The following is a 20,655-nucleotide window of genomic DNA, read 5'->3' as shown; positions in this document are numbered from 1 at the left end:
TTGCTATTAAAAGTAATGCTCTTACAAGTATATACAGGATAAATTCCTGGAAGTAAAAACGCTGAGTAAAAGTACTGAATTATTTTGAAAAACACTGCTTAAGTGCGCTCTAAAAATATTTTAACGGTTTATATACCCACTGGCAGCTACTTAAACTCCTTTGCTCCCCATATTGAGAATATTCTGTACTCTCAACTTTAATTTCTACCAATTTAAGATGGAAATGAGTACCCTGTTCTCTTATTTGCATTTATTGCGAGTCCTGACATTATTGGACATTTTCCCAATATAATTTATCTTACACAGAAAAAAACCTTACTCTCCTCCCCCCAAAATCCTTAAATTGAAGAGTGAAAAGATAAGTTGTAGATAAAAAATTTCTAACACTGTCCTCCTAGAATAGGTCATTCACAGAGTGCCAAAATATCATCCGGGACATTAATGATTTACAGAAAGTATCTTTCACTGTAGAAATCTGGCAGTTAGCACCTTTCCAAGTAGTCTAACTTAAAATCACTCATTATAGGATAGAGCAACATTGTACATCTCTTGGTTCAATGCAATATAACATATACAGCATCATCTATGAAACATTTTCTTACCAAAAATGTTTATCCTAGATTTAATCCAGCTTTAAATCTTTCAGTTTACAAAAAGTATAGAGGACAGGGTAATAAGTTAAATATTACCAAAAGAAAACAGACAAATCTAGATTTGTCTATTAATTCCACACAAAAACTTTACTCTTCCAATAATATCAATAATATGGGGGGGAAGTTCCACATTTGGGGGAAGGATTATTCTGGATTAAAAGAGATTAAAGAAATATCACAGCCAAACATGATGCATGATCCCTGACTTCTGGTTTAAATAACTTTTGGGGGGGATTCCTGGGTGGCTCAGCGGTTTAGCATCTGCCTTTGGCTAACGGCGTGATCCTGGAGTCCTGGGATCCTGGGATCGAGTCCCACATCGGGCTCCTGGTGAGGAGCCTGCTCCTCCCTCTGCCTGTGTCTCCGCCTCTCTCAGTCTCTCATGAATAAATAAAATCATAAATATAAATAAATAAATAAATAAATAAATAAATAAATACTACTGAAGACTTTTTTTTTTTTAAAGATTTTATTTATTTATTTATGAGAGAGAGAGAGAGAGAGAGAGAGAGAGAGAGAGGCAGAAACACAGGCAGAGGAAGAAGCAGGCTCCATGCAGGGAGCCGAACGCAGGACTCGATCCTGGAGCTCCAGGATCACAGCCTGGGCTGAAGGCAGGCGCTAAACCACTGAGCCACCCAGGGATTCCCCCAAAAAACTACTGAAGACGTTATTTTTTTTTAACTGAAGACTTTAAAGGACAATCAGGGAAACCAGAAAATTACAAGATAGCAAAGAATTACCATTAATTTTCATAGGTGTGAAAATGAAATTAGGTTTATATATGTGAATATTCATATATTAGGACTGTTATGATGTTCAGAAATCTACTTTGGGGTGTCTGGGTGATGCAGGTTAAGCATCCAATTCTTGGTTTCAGCTTGGGTTGTGATCTCAGGGTCATAAAATCAAACCCTGAGATGGGCTCCGAGCGCAGCACACAGTCTGCTTGGGACTTTCTCTCTCTCTCGCCCTCCTCCCAGAGTGTGTGTATGCATGCTCTTTCTCTCTCTCAAATAAATAAATCTTAAAAAAATAAATCTACTTTCAAGTAATTCAGTTAAAGTACATATTAAAGCAAATACAATAAAATGTTAATTGTTGAATTTAGGTATTTGATATATAGGTAAGTATTGTTCTATTCTCTCCACTTTTCTTTTGTGTTTGCAAATTTTCATAATGAAAACTGAAATTTAAAAAAGCCCTGGGCAAATAAAGCAAAATGTTAAGACGTGAAAAAACTAAGTGATGGGATCATGATATTTATTAGTTTGCTCTATATTTTTTGCACATCTGTAATATTACAGAATTTTAAAAATTCATTATGTCTAGACTCTTAATCCAAAAAAAATTTCCACTACTGCATCTCTAATTTTAAAAATGTTTTGAAGTCTCTAGAAATTATTAAAAATTAATTTCAAACTACTGCTTCTAATATAATATACAGCACTTTTGGTAGTGATGAGACACAGAAAAAGAAATGTAACAAATATCAAAAATATAGGTATGATAACTATTTCTATAATTTGGATTGGCCTTTTTCCAATAGACCTATCATCGAAACTATTTTACTATTTCAGCATGAAATTTAGTTCACAGGTAATACAAACTAAAAGAAAGAGAAAGCAAAGCTTTGAGTCTTTTAGTTGAAGTAAAAATCAAATAGCTTAAGGCAAATATATAGTTAAATATTTATTGTTTGGATCTGATTAGATTTGGGTGAAAGAATCCAAGAGAAACTCTTTAAAGTCAATGCTATGCACTTTACAAAGGATTCTTTTAATATTGAATAAATGAAGTTTTTAGTCATTATATTACATGAAAACTGCTCACTGTACTACATTCAGCCACACTGAGATTCCAAAAAAGTTGTTTCCAAATTCCTGGGATTACACACTGAGAAGATACCTAAGGTTATACTTTATAGAGATTAGACTAAAAGTTATCTCCTCAAAAAAGGTCTTTAAGGTAAAAAGTCCTAAGCATAAACAAAAGGAACGAGCAATTAGTGCTAGGAGGTTAGTCTTTCTAAGAGAAAAGAAACAAAGATGAATTTTTTATTCTTATTTAAAGAAAAAACCCTCAGGGGTGCCTGGCTGGATCAGTGGGGAGAGCACATGACTTTTAATCTGGGGGTCATGAGTTCAAGCCCCATATTAGGTATAGAGCTTACTAAAAAAAAACAAAAAAAAACAAAAAAAAAACAAAACAGGAACAAAAAAGCCTCAATACTTACACAAGTGTAGTAATAACTATAAAAGAAATGACACTAGGTCTCTGTATTTGTCTATTCCAGACATTTCGCATAAGTGGAATCATACAATATGTGCCTTTTATGTCTGGCTCCCTTTCTCTTCCTCCCTCCCTCCCTCTCCCCTTTTTTCTCTTTCTTTTCTTTTCTTTTCTTTTCTTTAAGTAGCTCCACACCCAGCATACAGCTAGCACAGAGCCATGGGGCTTGAACTCAGGACCCTGAGCTCAAGACCTGAGCTTACTTAGATCAAGAGTCAGACACTTAGGGGCACCTCGATGGCTCAGTGGTTGAGTGTGTGCCTTTGGCTCAGGTTGTGATCCTGTGATCCTGGGATACAGCCCTGCATCAGGCTCCCTGTAGAAAATCTGCTTCTCCCCTCTGCCTATGTCTCTGCCTCTCTGGGTCTCTCATGAATAAATAAATAAAATCTTAAAAAAAAAAAAAAAAAAAGAGACACTTAACCAACCAACCACTAACCCAGCAATCCAGGTGCACCATGTCTGGCTTTTTTCACTTCATATATTCTAGAGGTTCATCCATGTTATAGTATGTACCACCAGTTCATTCCTTTTTGTGGCTGAATAATACTCTGCTATATGGATATACCATATTTTGTTTATCCAGTCATCAGTTAATAGACATTTGGGATGTTTCCACTTTGGGGTTTTTATGAATAATGCTCCTATGAACGTTCCTGAACAAGTTTTTGTATGAACAATGTGGTATGCAACACAGGACATATTCATAAGAAGCAGTCACACACAACGTTATTAACCATACTATTAGTTGTCACTTGAACATTTACAGTGTATCAGGCAATTTGCTAAGGATTTTATAAACATTGTACTGAATCCCCACAAGTGTTTTAGAAAGTTAGGTATTATTATTACCTCCATTTTCTAGATGAAAAATGCAAAAGACTAAGTTGGCTGGTGGGATTATGGCTGAATCAATCTGACATATATACATGAGAACATGTACAAAGTGTGAACTCTCCTGGATATCACAAATATGAAATATTTTTAAGTCTTTACAATGCAGTTATGTTAGTAAAGCAAGAGAGCAAGGGAACAACCCCAAAATCAACCGATAGTAAAATGAGTAAATAAATTCCATAAATGAAATTTTAATATAAACATTAAACATAATACTATTGAGAAATACCTGGTGACAGAAAAGTGTTGACAATACATATAAGTAAACAGAACATGACACTGTTACCTCAATTTTATGAAAGCTATAACATAAATTAATATATAATTTTTAAAAAAACTAAAGAAGGAAATATCCCAAATTATAGTACATAAGTACTGTAGTTATTCTGAGTGATGAAATAATGGGTAATTTTTATTTCTTATATTCTTATACTCCCAAAATTCCTGGAAAATATTCAGCATTCCAACAGAGGAATATACAATATAAAAAACTATAATAATTTAAAAATAAGCACTAAATTTTTTTTCAGGAAAATCTGTGACTCAAATTTTTGGAGAAAAATGGAAGATCAGGGCCTAGAATATTAAATGGCACCTTATTACCAACACAGATCAATCTTCTATTTGACTATAAATCCTACTGTTTCCACTCCTATTTATAGTTCCTATATTTTCTAGTTATCAGGATCACTTCAGTAATTTCAGGAAGGACAAAATGCATAAAAGATACAGTCTACACTGTATGTTAACTAACTGGAATTTAAATAAAGACTTGAAGAAAAAAAAGATACATTCTCCATGTCTTAATAGCCCAAAGCCCAATAATTAAGAAATCACTAAGGCACATTAATTTAATTAGTTTTAAAGTTTAATAATGCTTAAGCATTTAACATAGGAACAGTCCATCGACAGGTGCTCATAATGCAGATATAAATGGATTCCAGTTCTCAAGCAGCTTCAGAGATGCTGCTACATATTTCCCATAATATCTAATTGTGCTCTGGACTATAAGTTTATTCATACTCCTGTGTTCTTTTAAAGATTTATCGGTTTATTTTAGAGAGAGCATATGTACATGGGTAGGAGGGGCAGAAGGAGAGGGAGAAAGAATCCCAAGTGGACTCTGCACTGAGTATGGAACCCCCCTCGTAGGGCTGAATTCTAGGACCATGAGATCACAACCTGAGCCAGTCAGACGCTCAACCAACTGCGCCACCCAGGCGCCCCTTACTCTTGTGTCCTTTAAACAACTGAAATCTTAGTGTTTTGACCAATATATACTTTCCTTACCAATGTTAAACTGCAAAATAAGTGTAATTATATTATTTTAAAATGCAGCGGTGAAGGCAGGGCCCAGTATGTCCCTAACAACATTCCCATCATCTCCACCAGCCCATCATCTCCACCAGCCTGCAACATTAGTCTTAACATTACAATATACCTTAGAAACCATCATAATTAATTCCATCATATTCTTTATTCCAGCAAATTTTAGTCCAATTCCTAGATTACCCCTTTTTACCTGGATTCTCATCCCCGTAGAGTAGCATAAAACTACTAATCTAATGCCAATTGCCACCCCAATCCAACTACCTGTGATTACTATAAAACTCATGAATCAATTATCACCAAAATTCTCCATATCCCAAACTTCTTCCTTGAATCTTCTATATCTTCTCACCCTAATAGTTTGTGGACAATCTGGCTCTCCCCCAAGACACTGCTTCTATTACAGCCCTCTCAAGTAGTGGCTGCTTTTTCTTTGTAACTGCTGGGACGAACTGTTCTAACTCCTTACTGCTGGTTTCAGATGAAGGTCCTTCTCTTCATATGTTAAGAACAATCAGCTTTGATGCTAATGCCCAATCTTTCCCTCATTCTCTGAGGAACATAGTTTTTGGCTTACTGTCCCTCTTTCCAACATTACTGACTTAAATCTTGGAGATTTAAAATTACTAACTCAGTCTCTCAGTTTCTTGATTCCTTCTCCAAGAATCTTTTACTGTAACTTATTCCCAGGACATGCCCTACCTCTTACCAATCATTATCAATAATTATACCCTTTAAATTTCCATGTCAAACACTGTACAATCTTACTACGACCTCTTCCCAGCTCACTCTCTCTATACCCTAATTCTAACAATTCTTCAACCTCCACCAGGGCTTACAATGTATTGATTAGAACACAATTTTTGCTGTCCCTCCCCTCCTTTGTATCCTCAATTTCTTCCCTCTCCATGTAGAAAATCACTCCCTCATAAACATCCTCAACTCCTTTGTTCCAATCTTTGTTATGCCAGCCTAAAACCCCACTCTAGTTATAAATCTGACTATACGCCCACTTTTTGCTATACCCTTGCATCTGCATATGGCTCACCTTGACTTTACATTCATGAGTACTAAACTTGAAGTAGACCCTTAGTGCTACCTGACAATTATACTATAGTTCTCAAGTCTACTTCACTCCTCTTGCTTGACAAGATGACTATTTCCTCAAACCCTCCAACATCTTCTAGAATCACATTCTCACCTGATAACTTCGCTTCTTGTTTCACTTAGGAAATAAGCATTCACAAGAGAATCTGCACAGACTGGCACTCTATACCTTCCAATTTACTGTAGCCACTACTCCCATAGAATAAATATGTCTTCCCTTTGTTAAACTGGCAGAGAGAAATTCTCCATGTCCCACCTAAGGCTAATCTCTCCACTGATATTCTTAAGAATATTCTCTCAGATTTTTCAAAGATATCACTCTACAAATACTCCCCATTCTTTTCCTGTATCATTTGTCCCTTCTCTGATAGATCACAGGCATCAGCATAAAAACATGCTGTTATTTCTCCCATGCTTAAATAACTCTTGTTGCAATATTCCTATATGAAAAAGTAGTCTTCAATATAATGCAAGATGAAGAGTAAAAGCTGGACAGAGATAAAGAGATCCCTTTATTACCAGAGATAAAGGAACATCTGTCTACATCTGTATGAGCCTAATACTAGGCCTTCAAAATATATGAAGCATAACTATACTTCACTTTAAAAAAAAAAGAAAAAAAAAACATAAAGCAAAAGCTGACAACTGAAGAAACAGACAAATCCACAATTATAGTTGGAAATTTCAACAGACCTCTCAATTGTTCTGACAGAATAAGTAATTAAAAATCAGCAAAAATATACAAGACTTGAATAACACTATTAAGCCAATTGACATTTACAGAACCCTATATAAAACTGCAGAATATAAATTATTTTCCAACATTCTGACAAAAAAAGTTAGATAAAATGGACAATTTCCTTAAAAGACAAAAATTACCAAAACTGACACAAGAAACATCAAATCAGAATAGTATTCAACCTAATAGATTTGTAATTAAAAGCCTTCTAACAAAGAAAACTAGACATACAAAGCTTCATTGATAAATATTACCAAACATTTAAAGAAAAAATAGTATTAATTTTTTGCAAACTCATTTTAGAAAATGGAAAACAGTTCCCTATTCATTTTATAAGGCTAGCAAAACCCTGATACCAAAATTAAACTAAGACACACAAAAGAGATTACATTAAATCTGTAATGAATGTAGGGAGGGACACCTGGGTGGGTCAGCGGTTGAACCTCTGTCTGCCTTTGGCTCAGGGCATGATCCCCAAGGTACGGGATCAAGTCCCACATCGGGCTGCTTGCATGGAGCCTGCTTCTCCCTCTGCCTACGTCTCTGCCTCTCTCTGTGTCTATCATGAATAAATAAGTAAAATCTTAAAAAAAAAAAAAAATGTAGGGAGAGTTATCTTAGTAACACTGAGCTCTTCAATTTAAAATTCAATCAAAACTGATTTCATTGAATTTTAAAAACACGTAACACCAAACATTCATGAGGATGTGGAATAACCAGAATTATAATACATTGTTGGTGTGAGTATAAATGTACTTGGGAATTCAGTCTGGCAAGTATCTCATAAAGCTAAACATAAAACCACCCTATGACCTAGCAAATTTCTAGCAAATCCACTGCTACAAATTTATCCAAAATAAAACCATATGTCCACAAAAAGACTTGTATAAGAACATTCTTAACAGAGTTATTTATAATAGCCAAAAACCAAAATGTCTAATAACTGACGAATAGTGATATATCCAACAATAGAATATTCAGCAATAAATAGGAATGAACCCCTGATACCTGCAATAAGATGCACCTCGAAAACATCCTGAATGAACAAAACCAGTCATAGTGTATGCATGCATAATTACATTTAAATAAGGTTCTAAAACAGACAAAACTAATTTTGGTGAAAGGAATCAGGACAGTAACATCTTGCAGGGAGCAGGGACTGAAAGGAAAGAAGCAGGGGCACTGGGGTGACACAGTCAGAATCTGACTCTTGGTTTGGGTTCAGGTTATGAACTCAGGGTTGTGAGATCAAGCTCAGTGTCAGGCGCTGAGCTCAGCTCAGCTTAGCATCTGCTTGAGAGTCCCTCTTTGTCTCCCTCTGTCCCTCCCACTTACCTGTGCATGCTATCTCTTTCTAAAATAAATAAATAAATCTTTGTGAAAGGGAGGGAACAAAGTTCTATCAACTGAGAAGGCCCACTCTCATTAATGTTAGAACACTAACAGCAGTGAACACCTGCTCACCTAGCAGATCTTGGCTTCAAAATGCCATTTTCCTCTTAAAACAAAAAACAAAAATAAAAGCAGGGCTCCTTGGAGAAACGACTGTTTCCACAGCTGTGGCAGAGATAACACATGGGCCTGGAATATCCTGTTCCAGAAAGTAATCAAAAGATGAAGTAATCAAATAAAGGAGGAGGACATATAAAAAAAACACAGAAGCCAGTATGAACTGGGCTCCTACTGGCCAAATCAGGGTACACTGGAAGGACCAAAATAAATGATACCTAACAGATTATAATCCACTAAATAAAATAGGAACTAAGTAAGTGAAAGAATTGGAAGTTTGAGGAAAAACTGATAGGGGCTATGAGATCCGCAAATCACTCCTGTGATACCCTTACCAAAGATCTGTAACTTGAAATAACCCTGAGCAAACATCAGATAAACCCAGAATAAGGGACATTCTACAAAGTAACTGGTCTGCAATCTTCAAAGGTGTCAAGGTCATGAAAGTCAAGAAGAGACTGACAACTGTTACAGTCTGAAGGGGCCAAAAGAAACAGGCAACCAAATGTAAGCCGTGATCCTAATCAAACGAGATCCCTTTGCTCTAAAGGGCATGTGGGGACAAGTGGGGCAACTTAGAGGCTGAGAATTAAATGGTGATAATGTATTGATATTAGCTTTCTAATTTTGATGATTATATTCTGGCTATGGATAATGATGCTCTCTTCACAGTAAATACACGTTAAAGAGTATGTGGTGATGGTTCATCAAGTCAGCAATTTCTTCTCAAATAGTTTAGGGATAAAAGGTCTTTGTATTTATACTTCCAACTTTTCTGTAAGTTTGCAATTGTTTCAAAGACAAAACAAAGAGGCACGTAAACCACCAGATCTGTTGCATGTCTCAATCTCCCAAAAATTGGGTTTTAAATTCAAACACCCAAAAAGCAGCTATTTGGGGGGGGGGAATCCCCCTCAAACCTCACTGAATCATATACTTAGTGTGTGTTTCATTGTACATGAAGTGCATATCACTTTTTAAAGAGCAAAAATAAAGTCAACTTACTTTATCCTGTGCGTTCATCTAGCTGCCCATTGCTCAACTTCACTTTTGAGCAAAATTCTTCATAAACAGCCTATACTCCATTTCTAATTTCCCTCCTCTTTATTTCTCTTAAATTAGTATAAAAAAGTAGATCCTATGATTCCATCACTTCTCTCATTTAAGAAAAATCATCAAATTGGGACACCTGGGTGCTCAGAGGTTTGGCGCCTGCCTGCCTTTGGCCCATGGTGTGTTCCTGGAGTTCCAGGATTAAGTCCCACATCGGGCTCCCTGCATGGAGCCTGCTTCTCCCTCTGCCTGTGTCTCTGCCTCTCTCTCTCTGTGTCTCTCATGAATAAATAAAATATTTAATAAAAAAAAAAGAAAAATAATCAAATCACTAAATCCCCAGAGTCCTTATGTTACAAGAACTACCAGCAACATTTGACATAGTTGATTACTTCCTCCTCCTTCAAACACTTTTATTATTTGGCTTCTAGACACTTCATCCTCCCAAGCTAGCCTTCTGTCACAATGGCTTCCTTAATATTCCTTGAATACGTCCAGTACATTCTGCACCTGCCATTCTTTCGTGTGTTAACACTCCCCCTTGAGATATCTACAGTGCTCACAAATTCATTTATTTTATTAGCCACTCAAATGTCACCTTAGCAGTAGGATCTAATCACCCTGTATTTTCTCTATAACACAAATCACTATTTTTCATGTATTTCTGTTTCTCATAACCAGAATGTAAGCTCCATGAAGACAATTACTATCTGTATACTGCTGTATCTCTAATGCCAGAGAAATGCCTCCTGCCACATAAGTATAGCTAAGTTAAGTATTTGGCAAACGGTGAATGAAATAAATATAAAATATAAAGAGTCTCTCAGCAGAACAAACAATATGCTGTATTTTAAAACAGGTTATATGGCTTTTTTTTTTTTTTAAGATTTTATTTATTCATTCATGAGACAGAGTAACAGAGACAGAGAGAGAGAGAGAGAGAGAGGCAGAGACACAGGCAGAGGGAGAAGCAGGCTCCATGCAGGGAGCCCGACGAGGGACTTGATCCCAGGTCTCCAGGATTACACCCTGGGCTAAAGGCAGTGCTAAACTGCTGAGCCACCCGAGCTGCCCGGTTATACGGCTTTTTAGGAGAATTTAAACCGTACAGTGGAGAGTGTGGGGTCAGGGAAAACAAAACACACGTTACATAGGTAGAGACAGGAGTGAGAAAGTACAAGAACAGAAAAATTAGATAACAAAAGCAACAAATAACAAAGGAAATAAAATTGGTAGGTAAAAAAGTATATAATCAAATCCAAGTATGTGCGCTCTGCAAAAGACACACCCAAAAGGGAATACAGGTTAAAAGTAAATGGAAGGGTCAAAAATGTATCATGCAAACCACAAAACTTGGAATGAAATCTAAATTGTATTAAGGTAGAAAAACATCCCAATATTAAATGGTATAAGAAGGTCTCTTCATAATGATTAAGGTGAATTCTTTCAAGACGTTACCATTAGATAAGTCTAACGCTTTTAAAACTGGTGAGGGGGCAGCCCCAGTGGCGCAGCGGTTTGGTGCCGCCTGCAGCCTGGGGTGTGATCCTGGAGACCCGGGATCGAGTCCCACATCGGGCTTCCTGTGTGGGGCCTGCTTCTCCCTCTGCCTGTGTCTCTGCCTTTCTCTCGCTCTCTCTGAATGAATAAATAAATCTTTAAAAATAGATAGATAGATAGATAGATAGATAGATAGATAGATAGATAGATAGATAGATAAATCAAACAAACAAACTGGTGAGGGTATTAAAGCCCTAGTCAAGTAGGAAGGTCACAGTCACAAAGAATACAAAAGTTGACCTTCACCTCCCCCCCACCAAAGTAAGCGCAAAGGAGAAAAACACAAATCAATCTCATCTATAAATGGTAATATAAAAATATTTAAATATAAGTCTTCATGGCAGGTTAGCTGCATCCGTTGAAGGACACAACCACTGGAATTGCTACCTTTTGCAAGATTGAAATCATGGCAGGTCTAGAAACTGATACCCAATTCCATTTCACTGGCATCAAAAAATATTTCAACTCATACTCTCACAGGTAGAATGAATTGTGTATTGGCCACATATTGGAGGCATTGCTTTGATGATTTTATACTTCAAATTAAGGTCTAAAAAAACACCAGCTGTGAAAGCAACATAAATGGACTTTAACTTGGACCTCATCTGTTAAGTTCCCATGCTTGGAGAAGCTAATGTCAACTCATCATGTGATACTCAATTTGTACAATAAATTATGAACCTGGAAAAAAATAAATAAATAAATAAAATAAAAATAAATATAAGCCTTCATGAATTCGTTAAAATATCTCAAGATATTCAGTTTAGAAATGCAAGAGTAAGAGTGGGTCAATATATAAAGGTATAATAAAATCTATCATGCTAACTAAATATTATGTATTATAAACATTGTGTATAACATAATCATTATTTCCATTGAAACCAAAAGGGCACTTGATAAACTTTAATATGCACTTTTGAATAAAAACTCTTTGCAAAACAAACTATTCTTCAAAGTAGTAAGCAAGGATCATGTTTAGTGGAGAAATACTAGAACCATTCTCATTAAATTAAGGAACAGGGATGACCGTAATCATTTTTTTTTAAGATTTTATTTATTTATTCATGAGAGACACAGAGAGAGCAAGGCAGAGACACAAGCAGAGGGAGAAGCAGGCTCCCTGTGGGGAGCCCGACATGGGACCTGATCCTGGGACTCCAGGATCACGCCCCAGGCCAAAGACAGGCGCTAAACCCTGAGCCACCCCGGCTGCCCTCATTTTTTAACACTGTTCTGAAAGTGTTAGCCAATGCAGTTTGAAAGAGAATGGGGGGGGGGGGGCGCCTTCGTGGCTCAGTTGGTTGAGTGTCCAAGTCCTGATCTCAGCTCCAGTCTTAATCTCAGGGTTTTGAGTTTAAGCCCATGTTGGGCTCCATGCTGGGCGTGAAGCCTACTTTAAAAAAAGAGAAGGAGGGTAGCCCAAGTGGCTCAGCAGTTTAGCACCACCTTCAGCCCAGGGCCTGATCCTGGAGACCCTGGATGGAGTCCCACATCAGGCTCCCTGCATGGAGCCTGCTTCTCCCTCTGCCTGTGTCTCTGCCTCTCTCTCTCTGTGTCTCTCATAAATAAATAAATAAAATCATAAAAAAAAAAAAGAGAGAGAGGACACCTGGGTGGCTCAGAGGTTGAGTGTCTGCCTTCAGCTCAGGGCATGATCCTAGAGTCCTGGAATCAAGTCCCACATTGGGCTCCCTGCATGGAGCCTGCTTCTCCCTCTGCCTGTGTCTTTGCCTCTCTTTATGTGTGTCTCTCATGAATAAATAAATATAATCTTTAAAAAAAAAAAAGAGAAAGAGCACATGCAAAGAACGTATCTATTAAAAACAAAGTGAATTTATGAAAATGATCCAGATAATATGGTTGTAGGCCTGAAAAACACTCAGCTGAAGCCACTTTCCACAAAGTAAGAGAATCTAGAAAATTACCAAGTTTTAAAATATATAAAAAAAAAAACCAAAAAGATAATCCAATTAAAAAATAGGCAAAGGATTTGAATAGATACTTCTACAAAGAAGATATACAAATGGCCAATATGCACATGAAAAGATGCTCAAGATCATTAGTCATTAGGGCAATGCAAATCAAAATCACAATAAGATATCATTTTACATCTACTAGGATGGCTATAATAAAAAAAAAAACAGAAAATAACAAGCACTGACAATGATGACAATGATATGGTGAAACTGGAACCTCGTACACTGTTAGTGGGACTATAAAACTGCAGATACTACGTAAAATAATTTGGCAGTTCCTCAAAGTTAAACACGCAATTAACATACACTCAGTAATTCTATTCCTAGTTATATACTAAAATAATTGAAATCAGGAACTCAGATACTCATATACTGATGTCCATAGTAGCATTACTTACAAAATCCAAAAGGTAGAAAAGATCCCAAAGTCCATCAACAGATGAATAAACAAAATGTAGTATAAAAACACAATGGAATATTATTCAGCCACGAATAGGAATGAAGTCCTGATATATGCCACAACATGAAATATTTGCTAAGTGAAATAAGTCTCTCATGAATAAATAAATCTTTAAAAAAGTTCTAAAAGTCAACCTGTTCCTGTACTTTACTTGTACTTAATCATACATTTAATCTTTACAACCACTATAAAAATACTATTAACTTTATTATAAGATAAGGAAACTTAGCCATGGAATGCCATGGGACCAGAATTCATGAACAGGCAATTATTTTTTTTAAATAGTTTTATTAAGGGGTGCCTGGGTGGTTCAGTCAGTTAAGAGTCTATCTGTGGCTTAGACTGGGGATCCTCAGATCGAGTCCCACATTGAGCTTAGACTGGGGATCCTCAGATCGAGTCCCACATTGAGCTCCCTGATCATCGGGGAGTCGGCTTCTCCCTCTCCCTCTCTCCACAGCTTGTGCTCTCCCTCTTTCAAGTAAATAAGTAAAATCTTTTTCTAAAAAAAGCTTTACCTGAGGTATAGTCTACATACCACAAAACTTGTTTTAAGCATAATTCAGTAATTTTCAGTAAATTTAGAATTGTGTGGGGATCCCTGGGTGGCGCAGCGGTTTGGTGCCTGCCTTTGGCCCAGGGCGCGATCCTGGAGACCCAGGATCGAATCCCACATCAGGCTCCCGGTGCATGGAGCCTGCTTCTCCCTCCGCCTGTGTCTCTGCCTCTCTCTCTCTCTCTCTCTCTCTGTGACTATCATGAATAAATAAAAAATTAAAAAACAAAAAAAAATTAAAAAAAAAAAAAAAAAGAATTGTGTGACCACGGCCAAAATCTAATTTTAAAACACTGCCGTTAGGCAGCCTGGGTGGCTCAGCAGCTTAGCGCCACCTTCAGCCCAGGGCATAACCCTGGAGACCCGGGATTGAGTCCCACATCAGGCTCCCTGCGTGGAGCCTGCTTCTCTCTCTGCCTATGTCTCTGCCTCTCTCTCTCTCTCTGTCTCTCATGAATAAATAAATAAAATCTTAAACAACAACAACAAAAAGAATATTACAATTAAGAAAAAAAAAAAACCCACTGCCACTGTCCCCAAAAGAAATCTTATGCCCATGTGCAGTTATTCTCTGTTCTCAGAGTCAGCCCCAGGCAACTACCATTCTACCAACTACCAACTACCATTCTCTGGATGTGTTTTTTCCAAACATTTCATACAAACAGAATCACACTGTATGGGGCGGGGGGTTCTATATGATTTCACTTAAGAGTATTTTTAAGTTCATCCGTGTTGCAGCATGTATCAGATTTTCAGTCCTCCTTTTTATTGTCAAGTAGTATTCCATCGTATAGATATATCATACTTTGTTTATTCTATTACCAGTTGATGGAGATCTGAGTTGTTTCCATTTGGGGGCTACTATAAATAATGCTGCTATGAATATTCATGTCCTAGTTTCTGTATGGACATATGTTTTCATTTTTCTTGAGAAGATACCTAGGAGTAGAACTGTTGGATCATATAGTGCATTTAACTTTTTAAGAACCTGCCAACCTGTTTTCCAAAGTATTTACATCATTTTACATTCCGATCAGCAACATTGTTTTCCACATTCTCACCAACACTACTGCCTACTATTTTTATAAGCAAAAATGAAAGGTAAATAGCTTCAAAAGCCTGAGAACACCTACGCTTATCATTTTTTGCCACGCTGTCCTTCCTAGGTGTAAACTCCGCCACCTCTTAAACATCTACCCACTCCATGACATAATGGACTGAATAAAATCTGAATGTGTTCAATACATGCAGAAAACTACACATTTACATGAACTGCTCTTACATAAAATTCTACCTCAAATTTTAAAAAAAGATTATATATGAACACACAGTACAGAATACCACTTAGAAATAGCATACATACCTAATTTTAGTTCAATTGCTGTGTTGGTGTTACATTTGTACTCCGCCAGCTTCTTCTCCACTGCACTCTTGTACTCAACCAAAAATTTCTCCATAGCACCAAATCCTAAGGAAAAGTTTTCAGAAGGTCTTGTTGGAAATGGTTTAAATAGTCAAACCCACAGAGAGGGTTCTTATTAGGAGTGGAATAATAGGAAAAATTTTTAAATGCTAATAGATCATAAAAGCACAGGTCATTTTCCATATATTCCTAAATAAATGTATTGAGTAGGACTGCCTCGTTATACAACAGGAAAAACATCATTTTTGCCAGAGGTGTATGAACGAGGCTTGCTTTACGTAAATTAGTAAATCCAAAAAGTAACATGACTACTGACATTTCTTTATATTTAATACTAACATATATTATATGCTAGGACCTATACCTAAGCAGCTTTTTAAAAATATAAAAAGAGTACCACTGCTCACCCAAGACCTAAGATAAGAATATCCTTTGATAATTACAATAGCATTTTATCTCTAATACTTGAAAACTTCTACCCAGAGTATTTTAGATCAACTATTAAGAAACCATCAATTGATAATGCATAGATTATCTCAGGAAGGACACACAAGAAACTGGTAACCATGGTTATCTCTAGGATAAGAGAGAAGGAATGGGGACAGGGTTAGGAAAGAAAATTTTCAGTGCATTAAACAAATGTTTTTTTAACCATAGGTGTACAAAGTCATAAACTACGGGCTACTGGAAACCAAATGGTTTTACTAGAGCGTAGCTACCCATCAATATATGTAACAAGTAATTACAAATGGAAGCAATCATTATTCAGATAAACTTTCAAGCCAAGATGACAATAAACCTCCGGACAAAATGAACAAAAAAAAATTTGTAAAAATTCAGGAAAAAGGAAATCATGTGCAGAAGCAAACACGCCATGAAGTTTAGCAAGTGGTTAAAACACACATAAACAGAAAATAGGGAACATTTGAGACATTCTAGGATGAAGTCTGTTGTCAGAATTCCTGGAATCGCATCCAGCCTTCGCCACTTAACTTACTGGGATCTGTGAACTAGAACTAGAGCACATTGCTTGACTCCTCTGACCCTAATCTATTAAGCTGGGATAACAGAACCCACTTCAAGGAGTTATATATAAGCCACAAAACTTGACTTGTTTGAAATCATACATTAGCTTAAATCCCCACAGATCTATTAGATACTATATCCGCCCCATTTCATATTAAAACACTCAGGCTTCGGGAGAGGTTTACTTGCTTAAGTGCACCCAACTATTAAGTGGTGAAGCACAGGTTCAAATTTAGGGGTAAGTCTTACTACGTGCACACCGCACAAAATACATATGCCCCCCTCTTTTACAGCGCCAGTGCACCCCCAAGATCCCAGAGTCACTCTCTGGTAGAAAAAAATCCTTCTTTAAATATCTGTAGAGCTCACGTGATAGCCTGTCTATCCAGCACATCCGTGAAACTGTAGTAAGACTACTAGGAAGGCACTGGGGGGAAAAAAAAAGTACAAACTGTCCATCACTCCAAAAGATATGTAACTGGGGGGGAAAAAAAGTATACACTCACACCAAAACAGTCTTAATAGTAATGATTAGTATTAAACGCTGTAAACTAAAGAGACTTTAAAAAAATAAAAATTAAAAAAAAAGACAATTGAACGTGAAAATCACAGCATAAAATACTAAGAGAAGTTTAGATGAAGGAAGCATGCGAGGACCATCTTTCTCAAAGGAAATCTGAATCGACCCCAGGAATATTAAAGCGCGAGAGATTGAAAAAAAAGAAAAAAGACGACTGCGAAGACTCAAAGGGGAGCCCCCGGTGCGGGGCAAGGCAGCGATGCGCTAGCTCAGAAGTGGACTGTCGTGGAAGGGAGGTGGAGGGAGACCTGGAGGAGGAGGGCGAGCCCAACCCGAAAGCCGGCGGGCGGGAACAGAAGCAGCCCGCTGCGGCTCGGGCGGAGGGGGGAAAGGGAACGAGCGGATAAGCAGGCCGCGGGGATCGGGCAGCTTGCGAGCCACCCCGCGACGCTCTCCCCGGCGGCCGCGGCCCGCGGCGGGGGCCGAGCTCTCCGCAGACGGCGCAGCACCCCGACTAGTTGGGGGCGGGGGCACGAACCTCGGCCGACAGGGAGCTGGGCTGAGAGTTCCGTGCTCTCAGGCTGCCGCAAGCCTTCTGGAACCCAGGCCGGCGCCCGAAAGTTCCAGGCGGGCACTGTCACCACCGCCTCGGCGTTCTTCCCCAAACCTGCCCGCCCCCTCCCCTTGGTAAACTTTTCCCGGGAACTTACCCGCCATTTCCGAGCTGCGAGCACCCGCGGCTGAGGAAGGACGAATCAACCCGCGCGCTCCCTGGCCGGAAGTGAGCTCATTGCGTGACGCACATCCCCCCGCCCACCCCTGGTAGGCCGCTAGCCAATGAGAGGAGGGGATTCGAGGCGCCGGGAGGTGGAAGCGCCTCGGGAGGCGGGGCCGACTCCGCGGGGAATGCTCCGACCGTTGCCTAGCCACGGCGAGCGCCGTCAGCCGCGTTGCAGGCCCGAGCCCGCGGAGGAGGCCGCGTGAGGGGCCGTCTCTAGTAGGATGCGCGCGGGCTCCCCCGAGGACAGCTCTGGGGTTGCAGACCCCGTAACGCTGTTGTCTGTTCCCCCAGCCAGGTTTCGGAGACTGGTGGTAAAACTTCCCCCTTTGGCCTGTACAGACACCTGAGGCCTAGGTATACATGTAGGTAAAATGTGGGGATTGACTTGCAGGTGCGGGAGACATTTAGGTTTATGTTGTTTCTATTTTTGCCATAAATTCCCGTCTGACATTGTTTTTCTTTGCTCATGTGTTTTCCTTGCAGCACACAGTGTAATAGTCAGGGATCCTACTCTCTCACTAACGGTTACTAGGCAACCATTTGGAGCGCGGAAATTGTTACCTAATGATACCGCAAGCCGCCTGCTCTGCCCTACCTGTCTGTCTCAAGTCCCAGTGGCCTGAACCACATCACGGGATGCTTCCTGATTCGGGCCTTAGGGCTCATTAGTACCTCATTAACTGTTGACACTTGTTTGTCCCAGAAGATAGTTATTTAGATATCCATAAATACTCCCCCAAAGGTGTCTAGACCCTTAAAATGCCTTTACAGAGCTATTGCATAGAGCTAAAATGGACTTGTGGAGGGCAGCCCGGGTGGCTCAGTGGTTTAGCGCCGCCGTCAGCCCAGGGCGTGATCCTAGGACCCTGGGATCGAGTCCCACATCGGGCTCCCTGCATGGAGCCTGCTTCTCCCTCTGCCTGTGTCTCTGCCTCTCTCTCTGTCTCTCATTAATAAATAAATAAAATCTTTAAAAATAAATAATCTTTCAAAATGGTGAGACTTGTTTCTTTACAAAACCACCTAATTTGTAGGTCAGCCAATAACTGACCAGCAATTATGCTTATAATAAGAAAATAAGCAAATCTGAGAAAGATTAGTCCTGTGACTTTATGGTTAGTTGTAAGGAAGAAATGTAATGAAACTTGTATGAGAGTAAGTAAGAAATAAGATGAACGTGAACAAGACGTATGATTAAACGTACATTATGGGGTTAGCATTTAATATGATCTGCTTGCAAAATTGAGGTTATAGGTTTTTTTAAAGATTTATTTATTTATTTATTTATTTATTTATTTATTTATTTAATTTTGACAGAGAGAGTGCAAGCAGGGAGAGGAGCAGAAGGAGAGGGACAAGCAGATGCCATGCTAAGCATGGAATATAATGGGAGGCTTGAACTCATGACCTTGAGATCATGACCACAGCCAAAATCAAGAGTTGAGTGATTAACTGACTGATCCCCCAGGGGCCCTGAGGTTATAGTTTTATAGTGTCCTTGTCTTATAATTATTCACATGTATTTTTTGTAATGCTAGAGAATACATGTTTAGATACAGTCATTCTGAAAGAATGAATTCTTTCAGAAAAGTAGTAGTAAAATTACCAAAAGGGAAAAATGTATTTTCTTTTTTTGCATATTTTCTCCCCCTTTTTAAATTTGTATTTTATCTTGTTCTATAGGGGATTATGGAGGTGAATGTTAACCACCGTGGAATAACATTTCTGCAAAAAGAATATGCTGTCCTTTTACATATGGTAGAGGCGGCACAGAGGGCTGTGGAAAGTTCAATGCCCTGCTAGCCTCAGTTCTACTACTTCATGATTGTATAACCTTATTTCATCTATTAAGTGGAGATAATAATATCTTCCCAGTCACCACACCTGGGTTGTAAAAATTAAATGGAACAATATTTATGAAAGAGGTTTGAAACTCTAAAATTATATGTTAATATGTGGTGATAGAAGTATGATAATATTTACTCTAGATTAGGAGTTTTGGAAAAGTCATTTTTCTCCATGGAAAAAGCCATATTGCACTTTTTTTTTTTTTTTTTTTTTTTGCCATATTGCACTATTAAGAATGAACTAATGGGATGCCTGGGTGGCTCAGTGGTTGAGCGTCTGTCTGCCTTTGGCTCAAGGCGTGATCCCGGAATCTCAGGATCAAGTCCCACATTGGACTCCCTGCATGGAGCCTGCTTCTCCCTCTGCCTGTGTCTCTGCTTCTCTCTGTGTGTCTCTCATGAATGAAAAAATAAAGTCTAAAAAATAAAAAAAAAAGAATGAACTAGAAACCATATGTTTTATATGGTTCAAGTGCATATGGACTAGTAAATTTTGGCATCCTATCTTGAAATGTCCAGAAAAGATTTAAAAAAAAAATGGTATTAAAGAGATGGACATCAGACAATGGGTATAGAAAATCTGAAATCTAAAAGAAAAATGCAGATACTTAATGTATCTTTATTTCAAAATATATACCTCTCTACAGATCAGTAACAATAGCTGGTTAACTCATTTGTTTAGTTTGTAGCACTAATTAGGAGAGGGGGGCAATGAGTTTCAATTCCCAGACCAGTTACCCAGAATGCCCTACCCATCTACTTGACTTCCATAAGAGTCAAAACAAAAATAGACTGGCTCATATTGAAAACTACTATTAGAAGAAGAACTTAAAGACACACATTAACCACAATTAGCACCCTCCATTTTGTAAGTCTCATACATTACCCATAGGTATATAAACTAGTACTTTTTGAGAAACAGTTTAG

At 38.3% G+C, this 20,655-nt stretch overlaps 2 protein-coding genes and 1 pseudogene across 4 annotated transcripts in view; 2 read left to right on the top strand and 1 right to left on the bottom strand.

Moving 5' to 3' along the window:
• Window positions 1-17,904, bottom strand: part of HAT1 (histone acetyltransferase 1) — a 62,767-nt gene extending 44,863 nt beyond the window's left edge. The window contains exons 1-2 of the mRNA XM_025994039.2: window positions 17,811-17,904; window positions 15,495-15,599 (exon numbers count right to left, since the gene is read on the bottom strand). Of these exons, the coding sequence (XP_025849824.1) occupies window positions 15,495-15,599; window positions 17,811-17,817 (112 nt within the window). The 5' untranslated portion in view covers window positions 17,818-17,904. The remainder of the gene's footprint in view (window positions 1-15,494; window positions 15,600-17,810) is intronic.
• The window catches only part of SLC25A12 (solute carrier family 25 member 12), a 300,020-nt gene that overhangs the window by 160,051 nt on the left and 119,314 nt on the right, over window positions 1-20,655 (top strand). The gene's annotated exons all lie outside the window — the stretch shown is intronic.
• Window positions 11,484-11,828, top strand: LOC112916414 (ATP synthase membrane subunit K, mitochondrial pseudogene; annotated as a pseudogene).

The sequence above is a fragment of the Vulpes vulpes genome, chromosome 3 (genome assembly GCF_048418805.1).
Source record: "Vulpes vulpes isolate BD-2025 chromosome 3, VulVul3, whole genome shotgun sequence".
NCBI classification, from domain to species: Eukaryota; Metazoa; Chordata; class Mammalia; order Carnivora; family Canidae; genus Vulpes; species Vulpes vulpes.
The sequence above is the reverse complement of the archived record's forward strand: the minus strand, read 5'-3'. Positions and strand labels throughout refer to the sequence as shown.